This window comes from Talpa europaea (assembly GCF_964194135.1).
Source record: "Talpa europaea genome assembly, chromosome: 7".
NCBI lineage: Eukaryota > Metazoa > Chordata > Mammalia > Eulipotyphla > Talpidae > Talpa > Talpa europaea.
In genome coordinates, this window is record NC_140074.1 from 126,084,121 (window position 1) to 126,109,906 (window position 25,786).

At 47.3% G+C, this 25,786-nt stretch overlaps 1 protein-coding gene across 1 annotated transcript in view; it reads right to left on the bottom strand.

Moving 5' to 3' along the window:
- PITPNC1 (phosphatidylinositol transfer protein cytoplasmic 1) overlaps positions 1-25,786 on the bottom strand; it is a gene marked incomplete at its 5' end in the record, with an annotated part of 242,850 nt that overhangs the window by 30,642 nt on the left and 186,422 nt on the right. Inside the window, one exon of the mRNA XM_084237063.1 lies at positions 14,785-14,880. Within this exon, the coding sequence (XP_084093189.1) occupies positions 14,785-14,880 (96 nt within the window). The remainder of the gene's footprint in view (positions 1-14,784; positions 14,881-25,786) is intronic.

The following is a 25,786-nucleotide window of genomic DNA, read 5'->3' on the forward strand; positions in this document are numbered from 1 at the left end:
CCCCGGCTGCTCCCCGGCCACCGGAGGAGGATCCCACATGGTGCGCAGACCTCTCCTGCCACCCGCTGCTCCCCTCAGCAGTGTACTTCGGTCCTTCTGCCTGCTCTGCTCCCCACTCTGGCTCTGGTGAATTCTCTCACCCTCGCGCGCTTCTGACTGTACCCAGTGCATGTATAAACAAAACAAACAAACAAATATAATAAATAAATAAATAAGCATGCCTCTAAAAAAAAAAAAAGTTAAAAAAAAAATTAAAAAAAAAAAAAAGATCCAGTGGTTGTCGGGGACTTTGAGCCGCACCCACTGACCTCCAGGGGGTAGGGCATGGAGGCTAGAGACTGAACTCTATAAAAGCTCAATAAAAACTCTCTAACAAGGAGATCTGGGAGCGCTTCCAGGTAGGGAGGGTGGTACCCCCAGAAGCAGGCTGCATCTCTGCCTCCTACTTTGCTCCATGCATCTCTTTCATTTGGCTGTTCCTGGGTAGAACCTTTTGTAATAAATTCATCAATGTAAGTAAAGTATTTTCCTGAGTTCTGTGAGCCTTCCTAGTAAATTCTTGAACCCTAGGAGGAGATCCAGGGAACCCCCCACTTGTGGAAGTTTGGTTGGCTGGGGACTTATGACTGGCATCTAAAGTGGGGGTCGTTAGGCCTCCCTGGTGGCACAAGGGGTTAAGATGCAACCTATGAAGCTGTCCGCAGCCACTGCAGCACGAGTTCGATCCCAGCCAGGGAGCTACCCACATGGTGCAGCAGATCTCTCCCGAGTCACCCGCTGCTCCCCTCAGCAGTGTATTTCAGTCAATCTGCCTGTTCTGTTCCCCACTCTGTCTCTGGTGAACCCTCTCACCCCCCATGCCTCTGGCCTGTACCCCAAGTCTTGTATGCATAAATAAGTAAATCTTTAAAAAAAAAATAAAGTGGGGGTTGTCTTGTGGGATGGAAGCTGACTCCAGGTAGAGAGAGTAGAGAGGTGTAAGGTGGGAACAGAGGCAGGCACTGGCTGAACTGTCACTCAAACTAGCTCACAGCCTCCATTATTTCAGGAAACTAGGACCTATACACCTTGTTGAAGTGGGATAGTGTGCCATGGTATGTTCAGTATGCCAGTCAATCTGTAATTTGAAGGCAAATGATGACTTCAATTTTCAAGGCCTGGGGCAAGACAGGGAAGCACCATCTTTGAATCTTAGCACTTTGGGGTTTGAATAGAGGTACCTAAAACTTCCAGCAGGTTATTTGGACTCTTTGAGCTTTCACCTCTTTACACAGAAAACAGAGAGGAAAATATCTAATTCCATCCGATTGTTAGGGCTAAATGATATAACTGAATAAAGCAATTTAGCAAGGGTTTTTATTTTTCTTAAAAATTAGTTCCTATCCCTCTCAAGCCAGGTTTAGCAATTCTGTGAGGAAATCTGTTGAAACTTCTAAGCCCCAAGTTAATGAGCTAGTAATTGTATGTCTTTCTCTGGGCCCCTTAACAATAAAAGATGAAGACAAGCAACTTAATAGCACCTATTCTTTCCTGGATATTTTTGGAGCAGAAGCTGAACAGTTGTACTTGGAGTCTGAACAAACAGAAGAACTGGAGGAGAGAATGATTGGTCAGGTTTTATTTCTCAAGGGGAAAACTACCACTTCCATCATCGTAGGGCCATCACCGTAGACCCTGACAGTGCTAATTAGAAGAGTCCTGGGCAGATCAAGCTGGAGGCCCTGGTGGACACTGACGAAAGCCTTTGATTGGAGGAAACAAACTCAGGTGAGGGTCACTTCAAGCCAGCCCCCGACACAGAAGAAAACTGTGCAAGTGTATATTATAATTAACGTCACTGGCTGCAAGGAAGGCGTTGGATGAGATTCCACAGATGGTATCAGATTCCCAACAGATGGAAAGAAATTCAAAGGCACTGACCCCTCCCTCAGTCAGAGGACGTGCAGGCTTGCAAGGCTATTTCCTTTTCCCTCCACAAAATTAAGTAACAGTGGTTAAAACACTTGAACACAGAAAATGGACCTTTCTCAAGCACAGAGGCTTTACCCTGAACCAATCATAGATGTGAAAAAACAAGGTGCTGGGGCCTCCCTGGTGGTGCAAGGGGTTAACATGCAACCTATGAAGCTATCCGCAGCCACTGCAGCACGAGTTCGATCCCCAGCCAGGGAGCTACCCACATGGCACAGCAGACCTCTCCTGTTCAACCTGCTGCTCCCCTCAGCAGTGTGTTTCAGTCGATCTGCCTGTTCTGTTCCCCACTCTGTCTCTGGTGAATCCTCTTACTCCCCACACCTTTGGCCTGTACCCCAGTTTTGTATGCATAAATAAATCTTTGAAAAAAAGGCCCCCTTGGTCTTTGGGGAAGCAGCTGAGCCTCCCAAGACCAGGAGTGGATCAATCTGACAAGTGCCTCCTCCCCAATATGCCAATCAAAATGGATCATTTTTTACATATGTCACAAGAAAAAGGTGGGGAAGCTCAGCTCTAAGGCCATTTCCCCAAGCCTGGTGCATTTTCATGTGGCTCCCTGCATCCCATCATTGTCTGGCTCGGTAGGTCTAGGCTGGGACCAGGTATCCATATTCTTTAACGTTCCCAAGGTGATTCTGATCTGATTTGGGAACTCTGCTCTCAGGGTCAAGAAGTTCTGATGTTTTAATTTAATAAGACTATAAATAGCAGGAGCTGATGTAGCTGGCTCAAGGCCTAAGCAAGTTGTGGATCTGATGACTATTTTCTTGAAAGCACAGAGGGAGGGTCTCTCGTCATGAGATGGAACTGAGCGCCTTGGGCCCTTTTGGCTCTTGCTTCCTTCTTTCAAAGTCTGAAGTGTTATTCTTCTAAAATACACCTGGTAAGGAGGTTCAGGGCAAATCGTGACTGGGATGCCAAAACTGCCTTGGGTACCAACATGGGCCTCCGGGGCCACCGATTGTCCAAGCTTGTCATAGTTAACAGTAAATATAACTTCTTTTTTTTTTTTTAAGATTTATTTTATTTTATTTTATTTTATTTTATTTTATTTTATTTATTTATACAAGCACTGGGTACAGTCAGAAGCGCGGGAGGGTGAGAGAATTCACCAGAGCCAGAGCGGGGAGCAGAGCAGGCAGAAGGACCAAGTACACTGCTGAGGGGAGCAGCGGGCGGCAGGAGAGGTCTGCGCGCCATGTGGGACCCTCCTCTGGTGGCCGGGGAGCAGCCGGGGATCGAACTGGCACTGCAGAGGCTATGGGCAGTTTCGCAACCCTGCGCTCAACCGCTGCGCCACCGGGGAGGCCCCAGTAAATATAACTTCTTAAGCTTCTTAGAGGTGAAGCATCCAAAGGCACATGCCACTGTGAATTCAGTTTAGCCAGTCACAGAAGTACTAACAAACATTTTCCAAAAAGTCTGGGCTGTAAAAATGGCTCTAGTTTCTGGGCCTCCCTAGTGGCACAAGGGGTTAAGTCTTAGCACTGTGAAGCTATGGGCAGCCACTGCAGCACAAGTTCGATCCCCAGGCAGGGAGCTGACCCATATAGCACAGCAGACCTCTCCTGACTCACCCTCTGCTCCACTTAGCAGTGTATTTCATCAATCTGCCTGGTTTGGTCCCCACTCTGCCTCTGGCCTACTCCTCTGCTCCTGAACCTCTGGCCTACACCCCAGCTCTTGTATGCATAAATAAATAAATCTTTAAAAAAAATGGCTCTGGTTTCTGAAGGATCTTGCTGTACCTGCAGAAGTTTCCATGATCTCAGGGACTGAGGTTTGGAACCAACCCTCTGTTCCTCTTTGCCATTCTTGCCAGCAAGCAAAACGCAATAAGCAAACAAGTGGCATCACTCATGGCAGCTGCCCCCACTGGATTTCTACTGAAAAACCAGCCCAGCAACACATCTTCAGATCTCAACTCTAGGGCCTGAGCATTTACTAAATGATTACTATGTGCTAGTTTTTTAATTCCTTGACTTGCCTTTCACATCATGTCAATTATCTCATCCCTCTGTTCATCTACTCCCTTGAAGGGAAGAAGAGATTCCAGAGGCAGTAATTGGCGATGAGGAAGAGCACTGTTGGGGATGGTCTGGGACACTTCCCAGAGTCAGGGCCCTTCTTATCTTAGGGATGAGTCATGCAGACCTGGAAAGCACGGGCTGGCGATTCCCTTCCATGTTTTCTAGAGATTATATTTTATGCAGATAACTCTACAGCAAGCCCAGCTGTTTCTCCCTTTCATGGATGTTTTGCTTGGATGAATCCTTCCTTTTGGGACATGGAGTCATTTCCCCAAGGGCTCTTTCTATTGAGTCAATGACCCAATACCATAATCATCAGCATCACTCCTGGCAGAGACTTGGACTCTCTGCTTTTGATCTGGCATTTAGGAATTCATTTGCCTTCACTTTGTTTGACCTACATGGTCTGGCATTTCACTACCAAATCCAATTGGTAAGATTTGCAACAGCTACTGTGGGCATGGAGCTCTGGGGGATCTTATTCATGCAAATTACTGAAGTTGTTTAAATTGCTTTTCTTTTGAAAAATTAAAAAAGAAAAACCCTTTCTGCAGGATGGAGTCGGCCACAACTGTTTCTCCAATTCCTGTTAAAAATTGGCCTCGCTTAAAACAGCAGAGGAACGGTAGTGGTTTAACAAATCGGCACCAGTCATGGGACTTCAGCAGGGCCAGGTGACCTAGCTGTCTTTTATTGGGTAGGAATGAGACAGAAAGAGAAATCTACTGGTTCCTTGGGAAATAAGTTGCACATTATTGGTCTAAAAATGCTGTAGCTAGGGTTGTTGAGGGCTGGTTTCATTTCATGAACAATATTATTGTTGCCTCTTAAGAGGACTGTTCAGGAAAGGGGATGATGGAAGAGGGAGAGAAGTAGGGTGACAGAGTTGAGGGTCCTAAACCTCTGGATGTCCAGGGTCTGCCCTCATCATGCTCAAAGACACAAATGGCGTCTCCTTGCATGGTGCCCGCAGGCCGCTTCTATTTGCAACTTGCAGAATAAAAGCCAATTCCTTGACTTGGTATTCAAGGCTCTTCCCTCTGCCGCAGTCAGTTACTCGATGACTCTTGAATTTGCACTGGGATTCCCTGTCTTTGCCCTTATACTACCTTTTCGGTCTCATCCATTTTCAAGTCAGTTTGCTCCCATACAAGTGTAGGTCAGAGGATAATTTAATATAGCTTTGGAGTGGGGACAATTTGGCTGTATCTAGAAAGACCCATTTCCAACAAGTTCACTTTAAGAATTTATTCTACAGGGCCTCCCTGGTGGCACAAGGGGTTAAGTACCACACAATGGAGCAATCCGCATCCTCTGGCCAGCCAGGGGGAAACCCACATGGTGCAGCAGAGCAGACCTCTCCTGTCTCGCCCACTGCTCCCCTCAGCAGTGTGTTTATGTCAGTCTGCCTGTTCTGTTCCCCTCTCTGTCTGGTAGATCCTCTCACCCCTCCGTCCCCCCACATCTCTGGCCTGTACCCCAGCTCTTGCATGAATAAATAAATCTTTAAAAAAAGTTTATTCTACAGAATTTTTCCTTTTAGCACAACACCCTGAAGATATTATCTGATATTATTTCCTGCAGAACTGCAAGAGCAAAAATATGGAAACACCCCAAGTGTCCACCAAGTGGATAATGGCCGGCACTGCTGCCACAGAAAGGCAGCCAGCTGGTCTGGTCAGGGGGAGACAATGTAGGTTGCAGTGTGGTTAGCAGAGTGGGAGCTGACTTTTAGGAAATCATCTTTCTGTTTAAGTATGCATGCCACACACGTCACCAACAGCTATCTCTGTGATGAGGCGACATAGCACATGGGTGGTTTTGATACTACATATTTATATCATGTCGAATTTTATTTTTTACAAGGATGACACATTACTTCCTAACAGACAAACAATAAAGATGAAAAATTTTAAGGGCCCAGCTCAGATGCCACCTCTCCTATAAAGTCTGCCCAACTGCTTCTGTTTACAGAGTTGTCCCCTCCTTGAAAGGGGATGGCAGTGCTTGTGCACAGGAGTTTGGGGGAGCTGAGAGCATTTTTCCTGCTGCCTCAGTGGTGTGGTCATTTAGTCTCTTGTGTTGTGAGTCTTGATCCTACTAACCCCATCCACGTTCTGGAACATCGAGATATGGCGGTTTCCCTGCACCCTCCCTGGGACAAAGCCTTCCGGGCCAGGCTGAGGGGATCTCCACTCCATATACGCAGGAAACCACTCAGATATCAGCTCAGCCCCCTGCTGGGCATTTCCAGTGCAGTCAGCCTGGGTAGGCGTGGTGAGTGTGGTCTAATTTGTAAATGGAAGGGGGATGGGAGAGAGACAAAGAAAGTCCTTATCTCAGGGGACCACCTAGACTCCCCCCCTCCACTGTAAGGACATTGCAGTTACCATGCTGCTCTCTGGGGGCGCTGTTGGGCAGGCCCCTTGGAAAATGGTGTCTGCATCTTTCTGGGCTTTGAGGAAGCTGCAAAGGTGAAAGTTCTCTTCCCCATGGCTCCCCTGTCACCTTGTCATTTACTGTTCCGCCCACCCCCAGAGGCTGCCACCAAGTGCTTCCTCTGGATTTCTACCACCACTGGCCTCATGTGACTCCAGCAAGGGGAGGCTCAGAGTCCTGTGATGCAGCAGATGCTGGGGACCCTCCCCATTTTAGAAGCTATCACTGGGGGGGACTTCAGCAGCAGAGTTGCGCCCCCTCCTCCCCACGCCGATGGTGCAGTCAATGCTTTTATTATCCGAGAGGCGTCCAGCCCCAGGAAAGTTGGAACCCATCACAAACCAGCTGTGTAACTCTCATAAAGACACAGATGGAGGAAGGAAAAGGGGAAAAAAAAATGACAATAACAACACAACAACAAACTGAACTCAACAATGTACCCCAGCATGACACCCCAGCTGGGCGAAATCTGGCCACTTGGAGATCATTGAAAATTTTCACCACCCTCCACCACCACGATGTAGATCAAAATGAAAATATTTTTAATTTGAGGGAGCTGAGTGGTCCGGATGGAGTGCTCTGTACTGCAGGATGGCTGAGAAGGGCAATATTTACTCAGTTTGCCTCTCTTTCCTTTCTGGGGACGTGTCCTACTTAGCAAGCAGCATTTAATCTCTCACCCTTGATAGTTATTGGAAAAGTTAAATGTCCCTCTCTTGGTTGCGGTCTCTTTCCCTTAAGAGACAATTTAACAGATATGTAGGTCGGTGTGACCGATGACCTGGCTGCAGAGGATTTCTTGGCCCAGGAAAACACTGTAATCCAGGGGCTGGCGGACCGAGTTCAAAGTGTGCCCTAAGTGACCCAACTTAAGGGGAGGCTCTAAATCAAACTCTACCTAAAAGCTCCCCTGCACTGTCCTACATCCAATCACACTACTTCAGGGGCCCCTGGTCCCAGACGGAGTCTCGTTACTCTTTCTCCTTCCTTACGTTCAGGACATTGTAAATTTCCCCATTAAAACCATTATGCTCTACTTCTGTACAGCCAAAGAGACAGTAACCAAAACAACCAGACACCCACCAACTAGGAGAAAATTTTTGCACACAATGCTAATGATAAAGAACTGATCACAAACATCTACAAAGAGCTGATGAGACTCAATAAAAACAAAGTAAATAACCCAGTCAACAAATGGGCAGAAGAGCTAAAAAGGAACTTCTCCCAAGAGGAAATGCAAATGGCATATGAAAAAATGTTCAGCATCACTTGCAATCAGGGAAATGCAAATCAAAACTACAATGAGATAACATCTCACACCAGTGAGAATGGCACATATTAAAAAAACTAGCAACAACAAACGTCAGCGAGGATGTGGAGAAAAAGGAACTCTCCTGCACTGCTGGTGGGAGTGCAAACTGGTCCAACCACTATGGAGAGCTGTGTGGAGATTCCTCAACCTGCTAAAGATGGAGCTTCCATATGATCCAGCAATTCCACTCCTAGGTATTTACCCAAAGGACACAGAACCATCAATTCCAAAGAACACCTGCACCCCTATGTTTATAGCAGCACTATTTACAATACCTAAGTTATGGAAACAACCCAAATACCCAAAAATAGATGACTGGATCAAGAAGATGTGGTCCATATACACCATGGAATATTACTCAGCATTCAAAAAAGATAAACACATGCCATTTGCAGCAACATGGATGGAGCTGGAAGGGATCATGCTCAGTGAAATAAGCCAGACAGAAAAAGAAAAATACTGGATGGTCTCACTCATAGCAGGAATTTAGAAAACCTAAATAAGGGACCAGGAAAAAGACTAATTATAATAAAGTAAAAATCAAAATCAACAAGCAACTATAAACCAGAGACAAACTATAGGGGTACAGAGGGGAGAAGGGATTAGGGTCAAAATAAGGGGGGTGGGAATTGTATGGGGAATATAACCAAGATGAAAATGCATACATTGTGCAAAAATGAAAAATGATGTAAAAAATATATAAAATTAAATAAAAAAGCCCCAAACCATTATGCTCCATATATCGCAGCTCCATGGAGACTTCTTAGATAAGCAAAAGATCAAGCTCAAAGGGTAAACACTCATGGTCTCCGCAGCCTCGTGCCTGGCACAGAGCCTGGCACACAGCAGGCATGTAATGAACACAAACTAAAGAAATTCATGAATGAGTCTTGCTCTTGGTAGGTTTTACTGACTTTGCTTCCCTTCAATTGATCTACAGCAGGGAGACATCTCAAAACTCAAGTCCCCCCAGTGGGTGTTTTGGGGGGCATCATTCTCTGTTGTGGACATCGTGGGATGCTTAGTCTCTACATGCTAGATGCCACAGCAAACACTCTCGTCCCCCATGGGGGAAAATCGAAAACATCTCCAGATGTTCCCCAAGGGGCAAAACTGCCCCCAGTTGAGGTTCACCGAGACATTTTTGCCGTTTATTCCATAAATCAATGAAGATAACAAAAAACCCAGCACCAAAAGATCCTCTGCTTTTAGCCTGCTTTTAGCGGGAATGATGTTGCTTTTTTATCTTTTTACTCCATGCAGTTCTGAAAATCTGGTAGCTATGTGCCCTCTACGTCTGTGTCTCTGGGGGATACACAGCAGCAGCTACGAGGCCCACTGGCCCCCACATTCTCCAGTCCCTCCTGGTCTTGTATGAGAGCCAGGTCCTGGAGTGAATGGAGGCAGAGCACTGGACTTCACATCAGCCAACTCGAATGGCCTCTGATTACAGATATCTAAGCCTGACTTTCAGAGATTGTCCAGGCTGGACTAGTCCTGTAGGTTGGGTACTCAGGTATGTTCTTGCACTCCCAAACTGCCAACTCAGTTTTGCTGGTATGGGTCATTGCCCGTGCCCTCTGTGGGTGAGCTGTGACTTATCATATGGAACCTTCTTCCTGGGCTGGAATCTTCTCCTTGAAATCTTGGCAGATCATCAAAGGGTTGGGATAGGAATCTTGGCAATGGCACAAAGCCATGTATCAACACATAACAAGCCCAACCTGCTCAGATTGTGGCTTCACCTCCTTTCTGCTGCTTTGGTGGTGCTAATGGGATGGGGTGCAAAGAGCTTTACAGCTCTGACGGGGGACAGGGTCTTGGTAGGGGTGTGTTGAGACTAATGGAGGTGTTCTCTGCTTGAGAAATCATACCGATTTCTCTTTTTTCACAATACGCTGCCGCCCTGAAGAGGCCTGCAACAGACACGAGAACAGAACTTGAGACTGAGAGGCTCTTGGGAGCTGAAGCCCTTGATGTGACTGGGAACGGCGGGGCTGTGCTGGGCTCTCAGCTGATCCCAGGCCTCCAAGTGCCCTTCCCAGTCCCTGGAGGTACGAGGGCTGCCAGGCAGAGGGCACCCTGCGGAAAATTCCCAGCTCCAGTCACCTTAACAAGACTGGTGCTCTTGACTGTAGGGTTTGGAAATTTCTGGGGAGAAATGGAAAAAAGAAAAGAAAGTGTTGCAATCCCCTCCTTTGGCCTGGCTGGTGTGTGATGGGAGCTGCGGAGAGCGGTGACGCAGATAACCCTGGTCTGAATTCATAAGCATCAAAGATCTCGCGACACATTCTGCCCACCAGTCCTTCAGCTTTCTGCACAGATAACGTGTTCCTATTTATGATGCCGACATAGTCAACTTATAAAGATGGATTGGGGAAAAGAGCTGGTAAAGCTGTGTGCTTTGGATAAAAAAAGAGGGAGTCGATTCACAACAGTTAGCTTAATGGCAACAGATTCATTTTCGTTCACAGCGCTGGTTCTGACATTGTCACTGCTGGAAGGAAAATGAAAGCCCCCGGCTCTCATGCATTCATTCAACAATGGTTTCGTGAGCATCTGCTATGTGCCGCTGTCCTGCTGCTGAGGTCGGTGCGAGCTAGAAGCCCCAGATCAGAACTCTGCTGGCTTCCAGATGGTGGGTGGGAGTGGGGTGTCTGGCAAGGCCCACACAGAAGTCAACATTCAGCTGAACTCTAACAAGGATGGTTAGATGCTTCCCAGCTGGGTGGCGCCACCCAGCTGGGGAGCTCTGGGAGTCGGGGAGCCCTGGGAGGTGGAGGGTCATCCTAAGGGACTGTGCTTCCTCCCAGCCAAGGAGGGGTTTTAAGCAGAAAACGAAAAGGTCAGATTTCATTTTAGAAGGAAACCGTAGGGGTGGAGCGGAGGACGTTAATGATTTACTGTGTGCTGAGAAGCAATTTGTTTGGAAATGGTTTGTCTTCTGAGGTGGTTGTTTTTGTTTCCCTTATTCTCTGTCTCTGGCTAATGATATTCACAACATAACCAAAGTGGCCTTGGAGACTAACTTCTCTCCCTTCTGGAGGGTGCATAATGCAGCCTGCCTGTGGAAGTCAAAGGAGGGTGGAGTGAGGGTCCCATGGGGTGTACTTCTCCTGAGATTATGCCTTTTCCTCGGTGCTCTCACTGCAGGGCTTGGTGAGGAAGGTTCTACCTGTCGCGTAGGCTGGTGATCCTCTGGGGCAATGCATGTGCAGGGCTGAGCCCTCTGGGGCTCATTTTTTCATACACTCGCAATAATCCTAAGACTCCAGGACAGGCAGGGGGTGGCCCTGAGTCTGAGAGCTAAATCTGAGTTCCATTCATTTTCAATAAACTTCTCTACCACCAGCTTTCCCAGCGCTAGCACTACCAACACATGGGACCCGGTTATCCTTTGTGCGTTTAGCAGGATCCCTGGTCTCTAACCATTACTTGCCAGTAACACTCCAAGTTGTGACAACCAAATGGTCCCTAGATGCTGCATCCCCGTGCAGCTCGCACCCCATGCTCGGAGACGCTGCGCTGGAGGAGAGCTTGCCAGTCTCATTTCACTCCTTTTCTCAGCAGCATCCAGACTCCTGCTCTTGAACTTGCATTTGCTAGTGCACTCTCTTTGTTTTCCTTCAAACTCTCTGACCCATTCTTTGTAGCTGACTCTTCCTGATCCCCAAATGCTCTCATCCCTTAAAGTCCTGACCTGAGCCCCTTTTCCATGATACTTTTTCTCCCTCATCCCTCCCCAGAATTTAAATATTTGTTAAACCTGTCTCCAATCCCGATCATTCATTCCAGTTCCAGACTTTTTTTCTATTTGTTCTAGATGTCTCACTGACAGTACAACATCCGTCTATCCATCCAACCATCCAACCATCCATCCATCCATCCATCCATCCATCCATGCATCCATCCATCATCCATCCATCCATCCATCCATCCATCCATCCATCCATCCATCTATCCATCTAAGCATCCATCCATCCATCCAACCACCCATCCAACTTTCTCCAAAATCTATCCCTCTTCTCACCCCGGTCTACCTACCTATTGCCCAAGCCATAACCTTAAGGTCCTAATGACTCTTTCCTCTCTCCCACCTTCACATGCAGTCCATGACCAATTCTTGTCTATAAAACATATCTCTATTATTTAAGGAGATGAGTTAACCCATTTCAAGGAGATAGTCAGGCTTTACTCAGGGGTCACTGCCATGTATACAGGAGGTATACAGATTATTAGTAAACTCCTTTTGTCAATATATGCCTCTATCTATAGAAACTATACACATATTAAAACTATATAAACCATATACATATGTTAAAGTCATCCTTTCTCCTTCATTTCTACAGCCAGTCCTCTAGTTCAAGTCACCATCTAATCTAGATAGCCAGTAACGTAGGAAACTCTCATTTCCTTGGTCAGTCTGTATCCAGAACAGAACACCTTATGACCCGGGGAAACAAATGATAGTGAAGCATGAAGACAAAGCCCCTCAAATGTCCCTGGATGTGGAGAAAGCCCCCCAAGGTGGTTCCTGGGCCACAGAGCACAAGGCGTGGGTGAGCACCGGCTGACTAGAAGTGAGACTTGCCGGTGTCTCCATTAACATCCATTTGACTCTCTACTGAGTTAGGTGGGAATTCTTTAATACCCAGAGCACTTGCAGAGGAACAGCTGAAATTAGCTTATGACTTTTTGGCCACACAGCCTTCCTGAGAGGTCCAGAGCTCCCGAAGTAGCCAGGACAACAGCCTTCTCCCTCCAGGCCCACAGAAGAGATGGGGTGACAGCTTCCCCCCATTGTGGCATGACACTCTAACAGCGTCAAAGCCCCATAAGCACTGGTGGACTGGATGTGCAATCACAGAAGAACCTTTGAAGAGGAAGACCAAGTTTTCTCTGGGGAGGTCAAGTTCCTCCTCCCCTTGAGCTGGTCCACAGTTGTGCAGGGTGCACTTTTTCTGCAGGCTCACCAGCAGGTTTGACAATAAGAGTGTCACGTAAACCGATGATGGTAAAAAGCTCAGCCTTGGAATCGAACTGAGTAATTCCCAGCAGCCTCTCCCCAGTTTTTGAAGGGCCAGCAGCTGCGGAGCACATGCCTGCAATTAAGCAGCTTAGCTTTTGCTGAGATCAAGTTAGACTTTTATATCCAAACAAATCCCCAAATGTGGAGTAAAAGAATCCGAGCCACCTTGGGAGCCTACTTTGTATAATGGCCGGATTCATTGTTGTTTTTTTTTTTAAAGATTTATTTGTTTTTGCATACAAGAGCTAGGGTATAAGCCAGAGATGCAGGGGCATGGGGGTGAGAGGATTCACCAGAGACAGAGTGGGGAACAGAACAGGCAGATTGACTGAAATACACTGCTGAGGGGAGCAGCGGGTGAGTCGGGAGAGGTCTGCTACGCCATGTGGGCTGCTCCCTGGCTGGCTGGGGATCGAACTTGTGCTGCAGAGGCTGTGGACAGCTTCATAGTGTGATGCTTAACCCCTTGCACCACCAGGGAGGCCCCCCAGATTCATTTTTTTTTTTTTAATAGAGGCATGTTTTATTTATTTATTTATTTGTTTGTTTGTTTTGTTTATACATGCACTGGGTACAGTCAGAAGCGTGGGAGGGTGAGAGAATTCACCAGAGCCAAAGCGGGGAGCAGAGCAGGCAGAAGGACCGAAGCACACTGCCGAGGGGAGCAGCGGGTGGCAGGAGAGGTCTGCGCGCCATGTGGGACCCTCCTCTGGTGGCCGGGGAGCAGCCGGGAATCGAACCGGCCCTGCAGAGGCTGCGGTCAGCTTCGCAACCCAGCGCTCAACCACTGCGCCACCAGGGAGCCCCCCCCCCCTCGCCGGATTCATTTTTAATGTGTTTATTTACTGGGTCTTAAATCAGCCTCCTGGATCTGGGAGGAGAGCTTCAAGGTCCATGTGTTACGGCTCAAGGGCGAGTCTGGGGCCCCGAGTCCAAACACACTGTGAATGACTGCATGTTGCTCAACAACCAAAATAGCCCAGCATCTGTTGCCATCACTGTGCTGGGACGTTATTTACAAGGGGGGGGGGGTCACCCAAATTCCGCCAGCGGCCATTAATAAAATACTAACAGGACAGAAACAGCTCTGGGCACCAATAGTAAGACAAAAAGGTTGGACTAAGGCAAACAGAGGCTTCTGGTTGGGTAGAAGTCACAGAGGAAAGTTCTTCTCTTAAATTTGTTTTCAGTTGGAACAGAAAAAGGAGAAAACCTCGTGGAGGTGATTCCTGTTTTGAGAGAAAGCTTTGGTGCTGAGATCAACTGTTAAAATTTCCCTGTTCTGGGCCTCCCTGGTGGCTCAAGGGTTAAGTGTCAGCACTATGAAGCTATACCAGCCACTGCAGCACCCCACCCAGAGAGCTGACCCACATGGCGCAGCAGACCTCTCCTGTCTCGCCCCCCTCAGCTATTTCAGTAGATCCTCCTGTTCTGCTCCCTACTCTGTCTCTGATGATTCCTCTCACACCCCGACACCTCTGGCCTACACCCCAGCTCTTGTATGAATAAACAAAAAAATCTTTTAAAAAAAAATTTCCCCATTCATTCAGAGCATTGATTGAGCATTTTCTTTGTATGAGACCCCAAAGACACAAGTGAAACACAGCCCCCCACCCTCTAGGAACATCCTGGGGGAGACTGCTTATATAGAGGGCCAGCCAAACAGAAGGCAGAGGTGGCTGCTGTTTTTTAGAGAGACCAGTATGTTCGATGGGGCAGGCATGTGAATATTTTGCTGCCCAGAATGATGGCAGAGTTGGGGAACCAGGAACCAGGAAGGATCCTGAGGGGCAGCTGGGCCGAAGGTGGGCCTGGAGGAGAAGACACTTCATTTTGAGACCCGAGTTAAAGAATCCAGCATGATGTGAAAGCAAATGGAACCAACATAAAGACAGAGGAAGTCTCTTGCATATGTCGGTGAAATGTATACATGAATGAATGAGTGAATGTATGAATGAATGATTGAATCTCTTCTGCAGGTCACTCCAGCAATCCCTTACCTCTGATTCTTTGTAGTAGCGCTCTGGAATTTCGTCGCAGGCAATATCAATAAAACAAACTTCTCTCTCTAGATCTTTGGCTTCATTGTCAAAAATCTGAAAGAACAACATATCAAAGGTTAGTGATACCAGGTGTTATCCTCAAGGTGCCCGCAGGTTGGCACAGCCATGCCCAAGGCAGAAATACACCCCACAGAGCATCTTCACATGGCTCAGTGCCCCTGGCTGGTCTTTCCACCTGCCTCAGAATGTGCAAGAATCATGAAAGGCTTTTTATTCATCACATCAGAGGCAGGTGTAGCTTCAATCTCTGCTTGGTAAGGGTTAGAAGAAAAAGTGGGCTGTTTTTAGAAGTTCAAGAAGAGAAGAGATAAATCTGTTCCAAAAATGGAGTCTGTTAATTTTTGGCAGTTAATGTAATCAGGCAGGGGGTGGGAGGAGTGAATAGTCTGGAAAGGGCCTGGATTGATATGAAACAAAAAGCAGTAGTACAGCTCAAGATTTAGAGAAGAAAAAGGTAGACTTTAAAAAATATATATATTATGTATACATAAATTTTATATATATAAAATTTTACAAATAATACTCATTGCAGAAAATACAGATAAACAGAAAAGAAAAATCTTCCACACACTCCCTCGCCAGAGATAAACACTAATATTACTCTTGATCTTTTAAAAGCATGATTTCTCTGGAAAACACAGGGGTAGAAGGTAGAGTTTGGAAAGATACCGAGAGGACTTTCTGCCAGGCCACTCTCGGTCCTGCTGGCCCAGAATGTCGATCACTTGCAAAGAAATATGTCAGACAGTCAGTCCCATCATCTAGATAGACATTTTGGTTGATAGATCATTTTTCGTGTTGCTATTTTTCTAGTCTAAAGGGATGATCTTCCCAGCCCTGTTGAAGGATGGTGACTAGATTAAATCTGCAGAAGCACTTCAGTCTAGGAGGAAGTCTTCACTGTACCCTCCCCTCACTGTTTAGCGAATTCCTATAGGGGAATCATCTGTTAACACTAATTAAAGTTGATGCTTCAGAAGAGAATGAGATATTTTTTGAAGCACAGAGTGGTGGGCGCCAAAGAACACTGCCTGGCACACATCTGGTGCCGGTAACCTACACACTCTCCCGCAGGCCAGCGTCTGCAGGCTCTTCACACGCTCCACTCTCCTTGGTGTGAGTCTCAAGTTGAAACCATCACCCTTTCCAAACACTTACTGAATAATATTTGTGCCTGGAATTATCCTGACATGGGCTGGAGGCTCTATCACCTGTCTCCTAAGATGACTGGAGACTAGACTCTTTGGATTTGCCCACTGAGATTAACTCCTCTGAGCACAGGGGAGTTGGGGGACACTGCTTTTTCCTTAAAGACAGAGAAAGATTCTTGGATCAGCTCTGACTCCTTCAGCCACTGGAAGTCCAGAACTTTGTGAGTCACCTAAACTGTTCGGGAGGGACAGGTGGACTGCTTTGAAATGAGAGACAGATGGTGGGGCAACAGTTCAAGTTTGAGTGGAGAAGTAGTTGTGAAATGAAATACTGGGTCTCAGGCTGTTGGCATTGCTCCTCTTTCCTTTTCCCCTGCTCTGGCTCCTCCCTCTCTCTCCCTCCCTCTGTGCTCTTTCAAGTGTGTGCCAAGAGGAGAAAGGTATGTGTTCATTAAAAAAACAAAACAAAACAGAACCCCCCAGAGGGAAATGAGCTTCTAGAGAGTAAATTACAAAAGAAGTTAGAGAGGCCTGACATTTATTGGTGGTAAAATTTATGGCATTGAAAGCAGGGGAAATAAACTGGGGTGATGGGAGTTACTGACTGATTATGTGGATTCTCCTAATTTAATTCACACATTTCTGATGACCAATTGCATCAGTTATCACATTATTGCCACTCAGCTCCAAATTCACCCTCCAGTCTCTGCTCTGAGACAAGGACCAGCCAGTGCACTGCTCCTTTCTACCAAACTCTACATGAAGCTGAGGGGCCCTGTGGCAAGAGGGGGCTCGCTTCCAAGCTTGGCACTTGCTCCTGCACCAGCGCCGGTAGTTGGGGCTTCAGCCGTGCTCTGACCCAGCTTGTGCGCCCACAGTGCCCAGATGCTTGATCTTGGCCTTCCCCGAAGCCCCTGCTGGGGGCAGTGGCACCTGACTACACCACCTGCCCATCAGTCTCATCTCACCTGCACCCAGAGGGCTCTTTTTGGCTGCCCAGCATCTGTGGGCCACCTTTGCCTCAGGCAACCTAGAAAACCTCTACCACTGGGCTTCAGCACAACTTCTCCAGGGACGTCTGAACCCCCACTGTGGAGAGGGGTCCCTCCCAGCTGCATTCACCCTCAGGTAGTCTCCCTCAACCTCAGGTACCTTGAAGATTCTCTATGTCTTTCTTTTTTTTAAGATTTATTTTTATTTATTATTTGTACAAGCACTGGGTACAGTCAGAAGCACGGGAGGGTGAGAGAATTCACCAGAGCCAGAGCGGGGAGCAGAGCAGGCAGAAGGACAGAAGTACACTGCTGAGGGGAGCAGCGGGCGGGCAGGAGAGGTCTGCACGCCATGTGGGAGGCCATGTGGGCCAGGGAGCAGCAGAGGATCGAACCGGTGCTGCAGAGGCTGCGGGCAGCTTTGCAACCCAGCGCTCAACCGCTGCGCCACCGGGGAGGCCCTCTCTATGTCTTTCTAGTTACTCCTACCAAGGTTGAATAATTATGTACACATTATATTCCCCCGTTCAGATTATTGTTTTGTTTGGGCCTCCGGACTGACACCCACTGCAGATAAAGTGCTGCAACAGGTTTTGGGGGCTACAAAGACAAGGAGTGCTGAGCTCCCACCCTGAAGGAGGCATCTTGCATCTCCCTAGGGAGAATAAGTACAGACTTTATTTTCATAAGGCCCCAGACTGAGGATGGCTTCACGATGCCCATTTGGTAAAAACAGTACTTCAATTTTTAAATTTTGGTCTCTACCCAGGGCTCATGACAGGCAGTATGATGCATTCTTCTGCTGGGTAGACAGAGTGGAAGCTTCCCCGCCCCCAGTCAACCATGAGATCAGGGGTGTGAATAACCATCCTCTAATGGTTGCTTTTCACTTCTAATGGTTGCTTTTCACTAATGGTCAGTATTCAGTGAAAGACACAAGCAGGTAGCTTTCACTACAGTATCACTACAATATCACTACAGTATCAGTTTGTATATTTCACTACAATATCAGTTTGTGCTAGATGATTCTGCCCCACTGTGGACTGATCCCCACGCCCTGAGCATGTTTAGGGTAGGTTAAGCTGTGACAGTCCCTGAGGCTATGGGTCGTACCTGAATTTTTGACTTATGATGTCTCCGAACTTAGGATGGGTTAGTGGGGACAGATCTCTGTCATAAATTGAGGAAGCTCTGTATTTCCTACAGAAGAAAGACTAGATGATAAAGTCAGGGAGAGAAATCATTTCTGTTCACTCAACAGCTACATTATCAGGATAGCGTTATTATTCCCAATTTTCAGATGAGAAAAACAAGGCTCAAAGCAAATAACCAAGGCTGAGAGCTCTGTCCAATGTCACTTAGTCAGTCCCAGAGGAGCTCAGATTCAGGGCAAGTCTCCAGCCTCACACCCAGCATCTCCCGTGATAAAGTCTGCCTCTTAGCACCCAGCTGAGAAGCTAAATATCAGTCAAAAGTGCTTCCTGCTTCTTTCCAGAAAGATGAGATTGGAATCTGGTTTTCTTTCTGCTACCGATAAAATGTATGTGCTCCCTGGTGGTGCAGGGGTTAAGTCTCAGTGCTATCAATCTATCACCAGCCACTGTGACCAGAGTTCGATTGCTGGCCAGGGAGCAACCCACATGGTGCAGCAGACTTCTCCTGTCTCGCCCACTGCTGCCCTCAGCAGTGTATTTCAGTCAGTCTGCCTGTTCTGTACCCCATTCTGTCTCTGGTGAATCGTCTTACCCCCCCCCACCTCTGACCTGCACCCTAGTTCTTGTATGCATAAATAAAAATAAATCTTTAAAAAAATGTGCTTAGTAGCTGTTACTGTAAACTCCCCAAAGACTTAGGGCTTCTTTGCTCTCCTGCAAAATAGCTGAGGCCATGACAGAATCTACTAGGTATGTTTCAGTTCAAACTATGGTCTCCCTCATGAATAGACTTCATTCTTGCATGAAAATCCTATGTAAATACCAAGCATGGCACACATCTTACTTGGAGTGGGGTTCTGCAACATAGTCACAAAAATATCACCCTGTGGACCTCAACAGTCTCTTTAGGTTTGAGATTACAGTATTAATTTCCAATAAATAATTAACCCCTAATGTTCAGAGATTTTAGGAGATGCTTATAGGTGCCGCGTAAGTGCTGGCTTAATTAATGGAAGGCATTAGCATCTACTTTCCAAAGAGGAATCTATGGCAGGGATATTGCTTATTTATTGATCTTTGTTTCCAGGAGGCCATGTTCTCGTTCCTTGGCCTTGAGCTCCCTGATGTTCCATCATTCTCAATAGAGGGTGCAATGTAGGTTGGAAACTGCACATTCTTGGTTACAGGTCTTGCATTGGGAACCAGGTGAACGGAGTTGGAATTTGGTTATTTTCTCTGCGTCACCTTAGGCAAGACCCTGCGGCCCCTCTGGGTTTCCATCTCCAAGATACAAGGTTAGATGGATGGGTATGAGGGAGTCCATGAAATGTCTGGAATTGTACACAAATTCTGGGGAGGTGCCTTTTTCTGGAGAGAGGGTTCAACTGCTTATAATTTTTTTAAGATTTATTTATGCATACAAGAGCTTGGGTGCAGGCCAAAGGTGTGGGGGTTGAGAGGATTCACCAGAGACAGAGTGGGGAACAGAATAGGCAGAGTGACTGATGTATACTGCTGAAGGGAGCAGCGGGCGAGACAGGAGAGGTCTGTTGTGCTATGTGGGTCACTTTCCCCGCCGGGGATTGAACTTGTGCTGCAGTGACTGCAGATAGCTTCATAGTGCTGCATCTTAATCCCTTGCACCAACAGGGAGGTCCCTTCAACTGCTTGTATTTGATGGTCAAAGAGAACAGCAGCCCTAATGAAATTCTTTTCAGTTAAAAAATGTCCATGAAGCTGAGTGGCCTTTAGGTCAAAGTGTCTCCAAAGTCTTGCTCTCTGGCTCCCTCCTTGCAGGTCCCTTCTCCCCACAGACAGCCAATCTGGGTGGTGCACAGAGGGACTGCAAGGAGGGGGGTCCGGAAGTGGCAGTGGTCTCGATGTAGTGTAATCAGAGGCCACAGCCTGAGTGAAACAGTCTAATCTTCGTGCTGGGTTCGGGGAATGATCTAGAATTAAGCCAACACTATTACAAATAGAGGCTCAGCCAGACCCCAAAGGAAACAGCATGAAGAACTATTCATTTGGGCTTTCTCAGCGGCAGAAGTAGCAGCTGCCAGAGCGCTGGCCCAAGCACCAGCTCTTTGAGGTGGAAGAGAGATCTGCTGAGATAGCTTTAGGGCAAGATGCATCTTGTCGGTGCCTCAGGCTCTGCCAGGTTTGCACCTGACACAGGTGCTGTGCACCTTTACCGTCTTGAGCAGTTTGCCTCCTTCTGAGAAGGAAGTGGGCTTGGGAGTGAATTGTAATTCCCCTTGATCCTCTGTAATCACGTTCCCCACTTTGGATACTTATCAGAGACATACCCACCCACAGATCATCTGTAGGAGTAGAGAGCCAATCTGGTTGGCACGCCTGACTTCCACTGCCCCAACCAGGCAACCAAGATTCGATAAACTCCTTTTAATAGGAACTGAGCAATAATACGACAATGAGAAGTCAGGTCTCCTGAGTAAAGACTACCTTATAGATTCCGAAGAAAAAGGAGCAATTTTCCCCTTTTGTAAAGCATTGTGAGCATGAATTCTCAGGCATCTTTAAAATCTTCATATACTTTGACCTAGTAAGCGTAAGCTTTGAGAATTTATCTTAAGAATCTTAAACAGGGCTTCCCTGGTGGTGCAAGGGGTTAAGCACAGCACTAAGAAATAATCCGCACCCTCTACAGCATAAGTTCAATCCCCGGCCGGCCAGGGAGCTACCCACATGGCGCAGCAGACCTCTCCTGTCTCACCTGCTGCTCCCCTCAGCAGTGTGTTTCAGTCAGTCTGCCTGTTCTGCTCCCCACTCTGCCTCTGGTGAGTCTTCTCACCACCCCCTCCCCCCGCATCTCTGACCTGTACCCCACAGCTCTTGTATGCATAAATAAATAAACCTTTAAAAAATATGAGCGAATGGCCAAGAAATGATGATAAATCCATTTGATGAACTATTATGTAGCCATTAATAATTCCATTCTGAAAAGATCTTCCCAGGAGGGTGTACATGGAGATGGGTGGGTTGGAGAAGAGGAAAGACCTCCTATTGAATACAGGCAGATGCTGAGTCATGTGGTCATAATTCAGAAGGGAGAGACGCTGGTGAATCTGGAATGTTTTAACAAGGCACACAGACTACTTCCCTCAACAGGGGCGTCTTTCTACATTTTGCAATTTCCCTTGTTATGGCTCTAGACTTATTCCTCCACTTTAGGATCTCATTTGTTCCAGTGGCTCTTCAAAAGCCCGTCATCATCCTGGGAATCACGGATTCTGCTGCCCCTTCTCCACAATGATAACGTTTGTGGTTTGAACATCCAAGTTTAGATGGGAACTGTCTGTACTTTCTGCAAATTTTTTTTCCATAAACTTAAAAACGGCTTTGAAATATAAAGACTATTATTCAAAAACAAATTGAAGAGTGGAGGAAGGACCCAAGCTTAGTAGTTGTGTGGATTTTATCTTCCTGCCATCTGTCTAAGCTATCAAGGATTCGAGGTAGGGGTGGGCGATTAGTAGGGATTTTGAGAAAAGTCTAGCAGTCATCTTGTTTTACGCTTCAGATATGATTAAAGGGACAAAGGATCCGAGCTAAGCTGATGTTCTTCTCTAATTTTATTTTGCTGCACATGGGTGGTCTCGGGGGGAAGCAGAGTTATTTTAACCACGCTTTCATTTCAGTGCTCTGGATTTGCAAAGTGGTCATTGGCTTGGTGGAGAGAAGTGGGCCAGGTCCTGGGTTAATCCCTTAAGCATATGGAGCTAGAGTTGGTTTATGGTTTATTGATTATTATCTAAGAGCAGCATATCTGGAGGGGAAAGCCTGAGAAACACTTACAGCCAGGGAATACCTGGAAGTCAAACCTAGACCCAAATACAGCTTTCTGGAAAGATTGGCTCTGAGCCCCTTCCTCCCACTAGAGCAGGGGGGATAGTCCAGTTTGCTGATGAGGAAACCATTGCCTCATTACCCCATCTCCAGGTATCCACACCAAAACCACTTCCATGCTTGAACAATTCCATGGAGATCGTTTCAGAAGTATGTATGGTCTATGATCCAACCCTAGAGCATGCGGCATCTTCCATAGTGCCAGGAAGACAAAGATAAAAAGGATGGTTTTTGCTTTCTTTAAAAATATTTCTGCTCCCCCTGCTCCAGTGGGAGGAAGTGAATCAGAGCCATTCTTTCCAGAAAGCTGTATTTGGGTCTAGGTTTGACTTCCTGGTATTCTTGCTCCATGATCCTGGAAGGAGACAGAGTATAAGGATGGGGCAAAGTCCTCAAAGGTGATAAAGTAAAACTGCTGGATCAAAGGAGTATTGTCAGGACCCACTGAGCCTACAGTACGCTAAATGGCACCGAGGCAGGGGTCAGGAGGGGGAGCTCACTGAGTTGGGGGATGGGGTAGGGGCAGGTAAACTTATTGAAGGAAGGCTGGCGCTCTAAGTGGGGGGAAACAGCCTAGATCAGAGATGAAGATGGGGTGGAGTAAGATAGAACATAATTAATATACAAATTAAACCTGATTTAAATGAACTCCAGAGGCTAGAAGAGAATGCCCATGTGTGCCATGTGCAATCAGCAAACTACAGGACCCAGCATGCCTTGCAACTCCAATGGGAAGGGATGTTGCTTCCCCACCCCAGAGAAAGGAAGAGGAGGGTATCTTCATCCAGCAGCCCTTCCAGTGGCAACAATAGGCAGAGGGCTGCTGGCTTTGAATTTAGAGGAAGTGAATATGATCCTCACCAGGAGAAGTAGAGTCTTTGCAGATATCATTGGCTAAGGATTGCTATGAACTGAATGTGCTTCCCCCCTACCTCCAAATTCATATGTTGTAATCAAATGTCCCATATGATAATATTAGGAGGTGGGGCCTCTGGAGGTGGTTAGGTGATGATGGTGGAGCCCTCATAATGGGACTCGTGCTCTCATAAAAGAGCCCTCATGGAGCTCCCTCAGCCTTCCCACCCTGTGAAGACACAACGAGAGGTTGGCAATCTGTGCCTGGGAAGAGGGACTTCACCAGAACCAATCACATCTTGGATTTCCAGTCTTCAATCTGTGAGAAATGCAATTCTGTTTATAGGCTTCCCAGTTAGTGGCATTTGTTATAGCAACCTGAGTGGACTAAGACAAAGATCTTGAAACAAAATCATCCTGGCTTTAGGCGGGCCCCTAAATCATCAGTGAGTGTTCTAAGAAGAGACGCAAAGAGACACACGGGGAGAAGGTCCTGTGAAGACAGGAAAGGACAGGAGGGACTCTGTCACAAGCCAAGGGATGCCAGGAGCTACCAGGAGCTGGAAGAAGCAAGGAGCGTCTTCCCTTAAGGGATTGCCTTCTGAACTTCTGTTGCTTAAGCAACCCAGTTTGTGGTAATCTGTTATGGTAGCTCTAAGAGATGAATACAACTCTCCAGTTGTTGCTTGTAACTCCCTTTTCTTCCATTTTCAAGATCAAGATAAAACTCTCCATTCTGGAGTTAGAAAAACTGGCCCTGGGAGAGGCCTTGCCATCCTGAACTTTCAAGAATGAAAGAAACAAGACCCTTTCTGTTCTCTGCTATTTTTTCCCTTCTTCTTCCCTCTCTCCCTCCCTTTCTTCTCTTCTTCCCTCCCTCTCTGCTATTGAGTGTCTGCAGGGAGAAGGAGGGTTAGAAAATGAGAAGAAAACTCAAGAAGAACACAAGAGATGGGAACTTCAGATGGGTGAGGCTGACTGACCAGCCTGACTAACCAAACGAGTCAGGCTCTCCAAGTCTTCTTTTTGACTAGGCCTCACTCTCGGGTTCTGTCCTTGGACAATTTAGCTCAGTTTTAGCAAGAGTTGGCTCTGTTCAGGGGAAAATCCCCCACCCTTGATAGCTTATCATCCTACCTGCTTTCAGCAAGAATCCTGTCAGGTTGGCCAGAGCCTCCCTGCCCTCCCCCACCCACCAGCTCCCGGCTCTGAAACTCCACGACTCCTTGTGTTCGGGGCTGAGTCCAAGCTTTCTCCATTACACAAAACCCACTGTGGCGGTCCCCCTGACTGAAGCTGGCCTGACGGTCCTAAGCAAGTATCATGCCTTATTTTTCCTTCAACTTTGGCCAGTGGTGGGGATTTGTCCTTATTCTTTCCCCATGATGTGGAAAGTTGCCGAAAATTCAAAAACAGCAGGCAGAAACTTGATGAAAACAGTGTATGGGGGGATATAAGGTAGGGCACTTCTTGTCAGAGAAGTTCAAAATAAAAAGCTGCTGATTAATGCACCTGGGGAAAGAGAAAAACAGATAAAAGCAAAGTGTGCCTGGGAAGGTGGGAAGGCAGAGATCTGAGGGGAAGAGAATCACTGCGTGGAGAAAACGCACAGCGGGAGCCTCTGAGGAAAGGACACTTCTTTCTATTCTGGGCTGTGTCTAGAAAGAGCGCTGGCAAACCTCCGTCCACACGGGGAGCAGTGGTGCACCCCGCTCCTCTGGGTGAGAGACAAAATGAGGAGGAAAGGTGTAGCCACTAAATGTGTGGTGGCCCAGGAGAAAAAGATCCTGGCTGGAAAGCCAATGTCCGCCTGAGGTGCTCTGGGTCACGGTCACTAATTAAGAAAAGGACGGAAGAGGACTTGAAAAGGAGGCAGGAGGGCCACAAACACCATGACTCGGCTTCAGAGGCTTTGATGGCACAAAACCGCCTCTCAGTTACTGTTCCCAGGGCAGCTGTAACAAGGCCCTTTTCACAAGCTTGGCCTAATTTGGGCCGAGAGCGGCCTCTTCCCCTGGGCCCAGCCCCCTTTGGACGCACAGATGGTGTCATGACATCAGGCCAGCACTTCATGCCGGCACGTGTGGATCCCGGCACCGAGCCGGGGATGGTTTCCCCGCAGTATGATCAATAATGTTTCCTAAAATAAGCCTCAAAAGCTGAGCTGAAAATAGTTTCAATTTCGCCCAGTTCCTTCTGATTTTAGTTCACAAGGTGGTCTCTGGAACGGGAACTGCTGGTTTTCTCTCCAGCGGACAAGTCGATATTTAGCCTGGCAGCCCTCACAGGCTCGCTTGGGATTGCAGCGTCTGGGGTTGCCACCTCATGGCAACAGACCACCCCACCCCACACACCCACCCTAAACCTTTAATGAGCCCAAAACAATGAATCCTCAGTACAAAGAGGTAGAGTTCCCGACACAGAAAGGTAACTGGTTGTTGCCTTTTCCTGAGAAGCTATGAATAACCTTGAGGGAAGAGAAGGAAATACTGAGAGATTGTTTGCTGCGGCCACTGAGGTGGGGAGTCCTCTTCAGGAGTCCAAAGTCACTGAGGAGGGTCGCCAGACCACTGCCAGCAGCCTCGCTCCAGAGGCTAGAAAGTTGCTTCTCTTGTTCACCAAACAAGAATCCTGAGTTACCTCAGGGCCTGGTGCTCATTCCTGGTGTGCCTTTCTGGGCAAGGCAATGGAGTGAGCACTGGCCCAAAGCCACTTAAGAGTTGTGATAGATTGCATTTACTGTCAGAAAAAACAAAACAGAGCAACAAAGATACGTGGTAGGTTGTGTTTGTTTTTTCCCTTATGCATGGATTGGTTTGAAGTCCCTCCCAAAATACTGTGGGGAAAGGCCTCCTTCTTGAGCTCCACAGAGCCACTGTAGGCAGCTGACTGGAAGACTCTAAAAGGCGCTCTTGAGGTC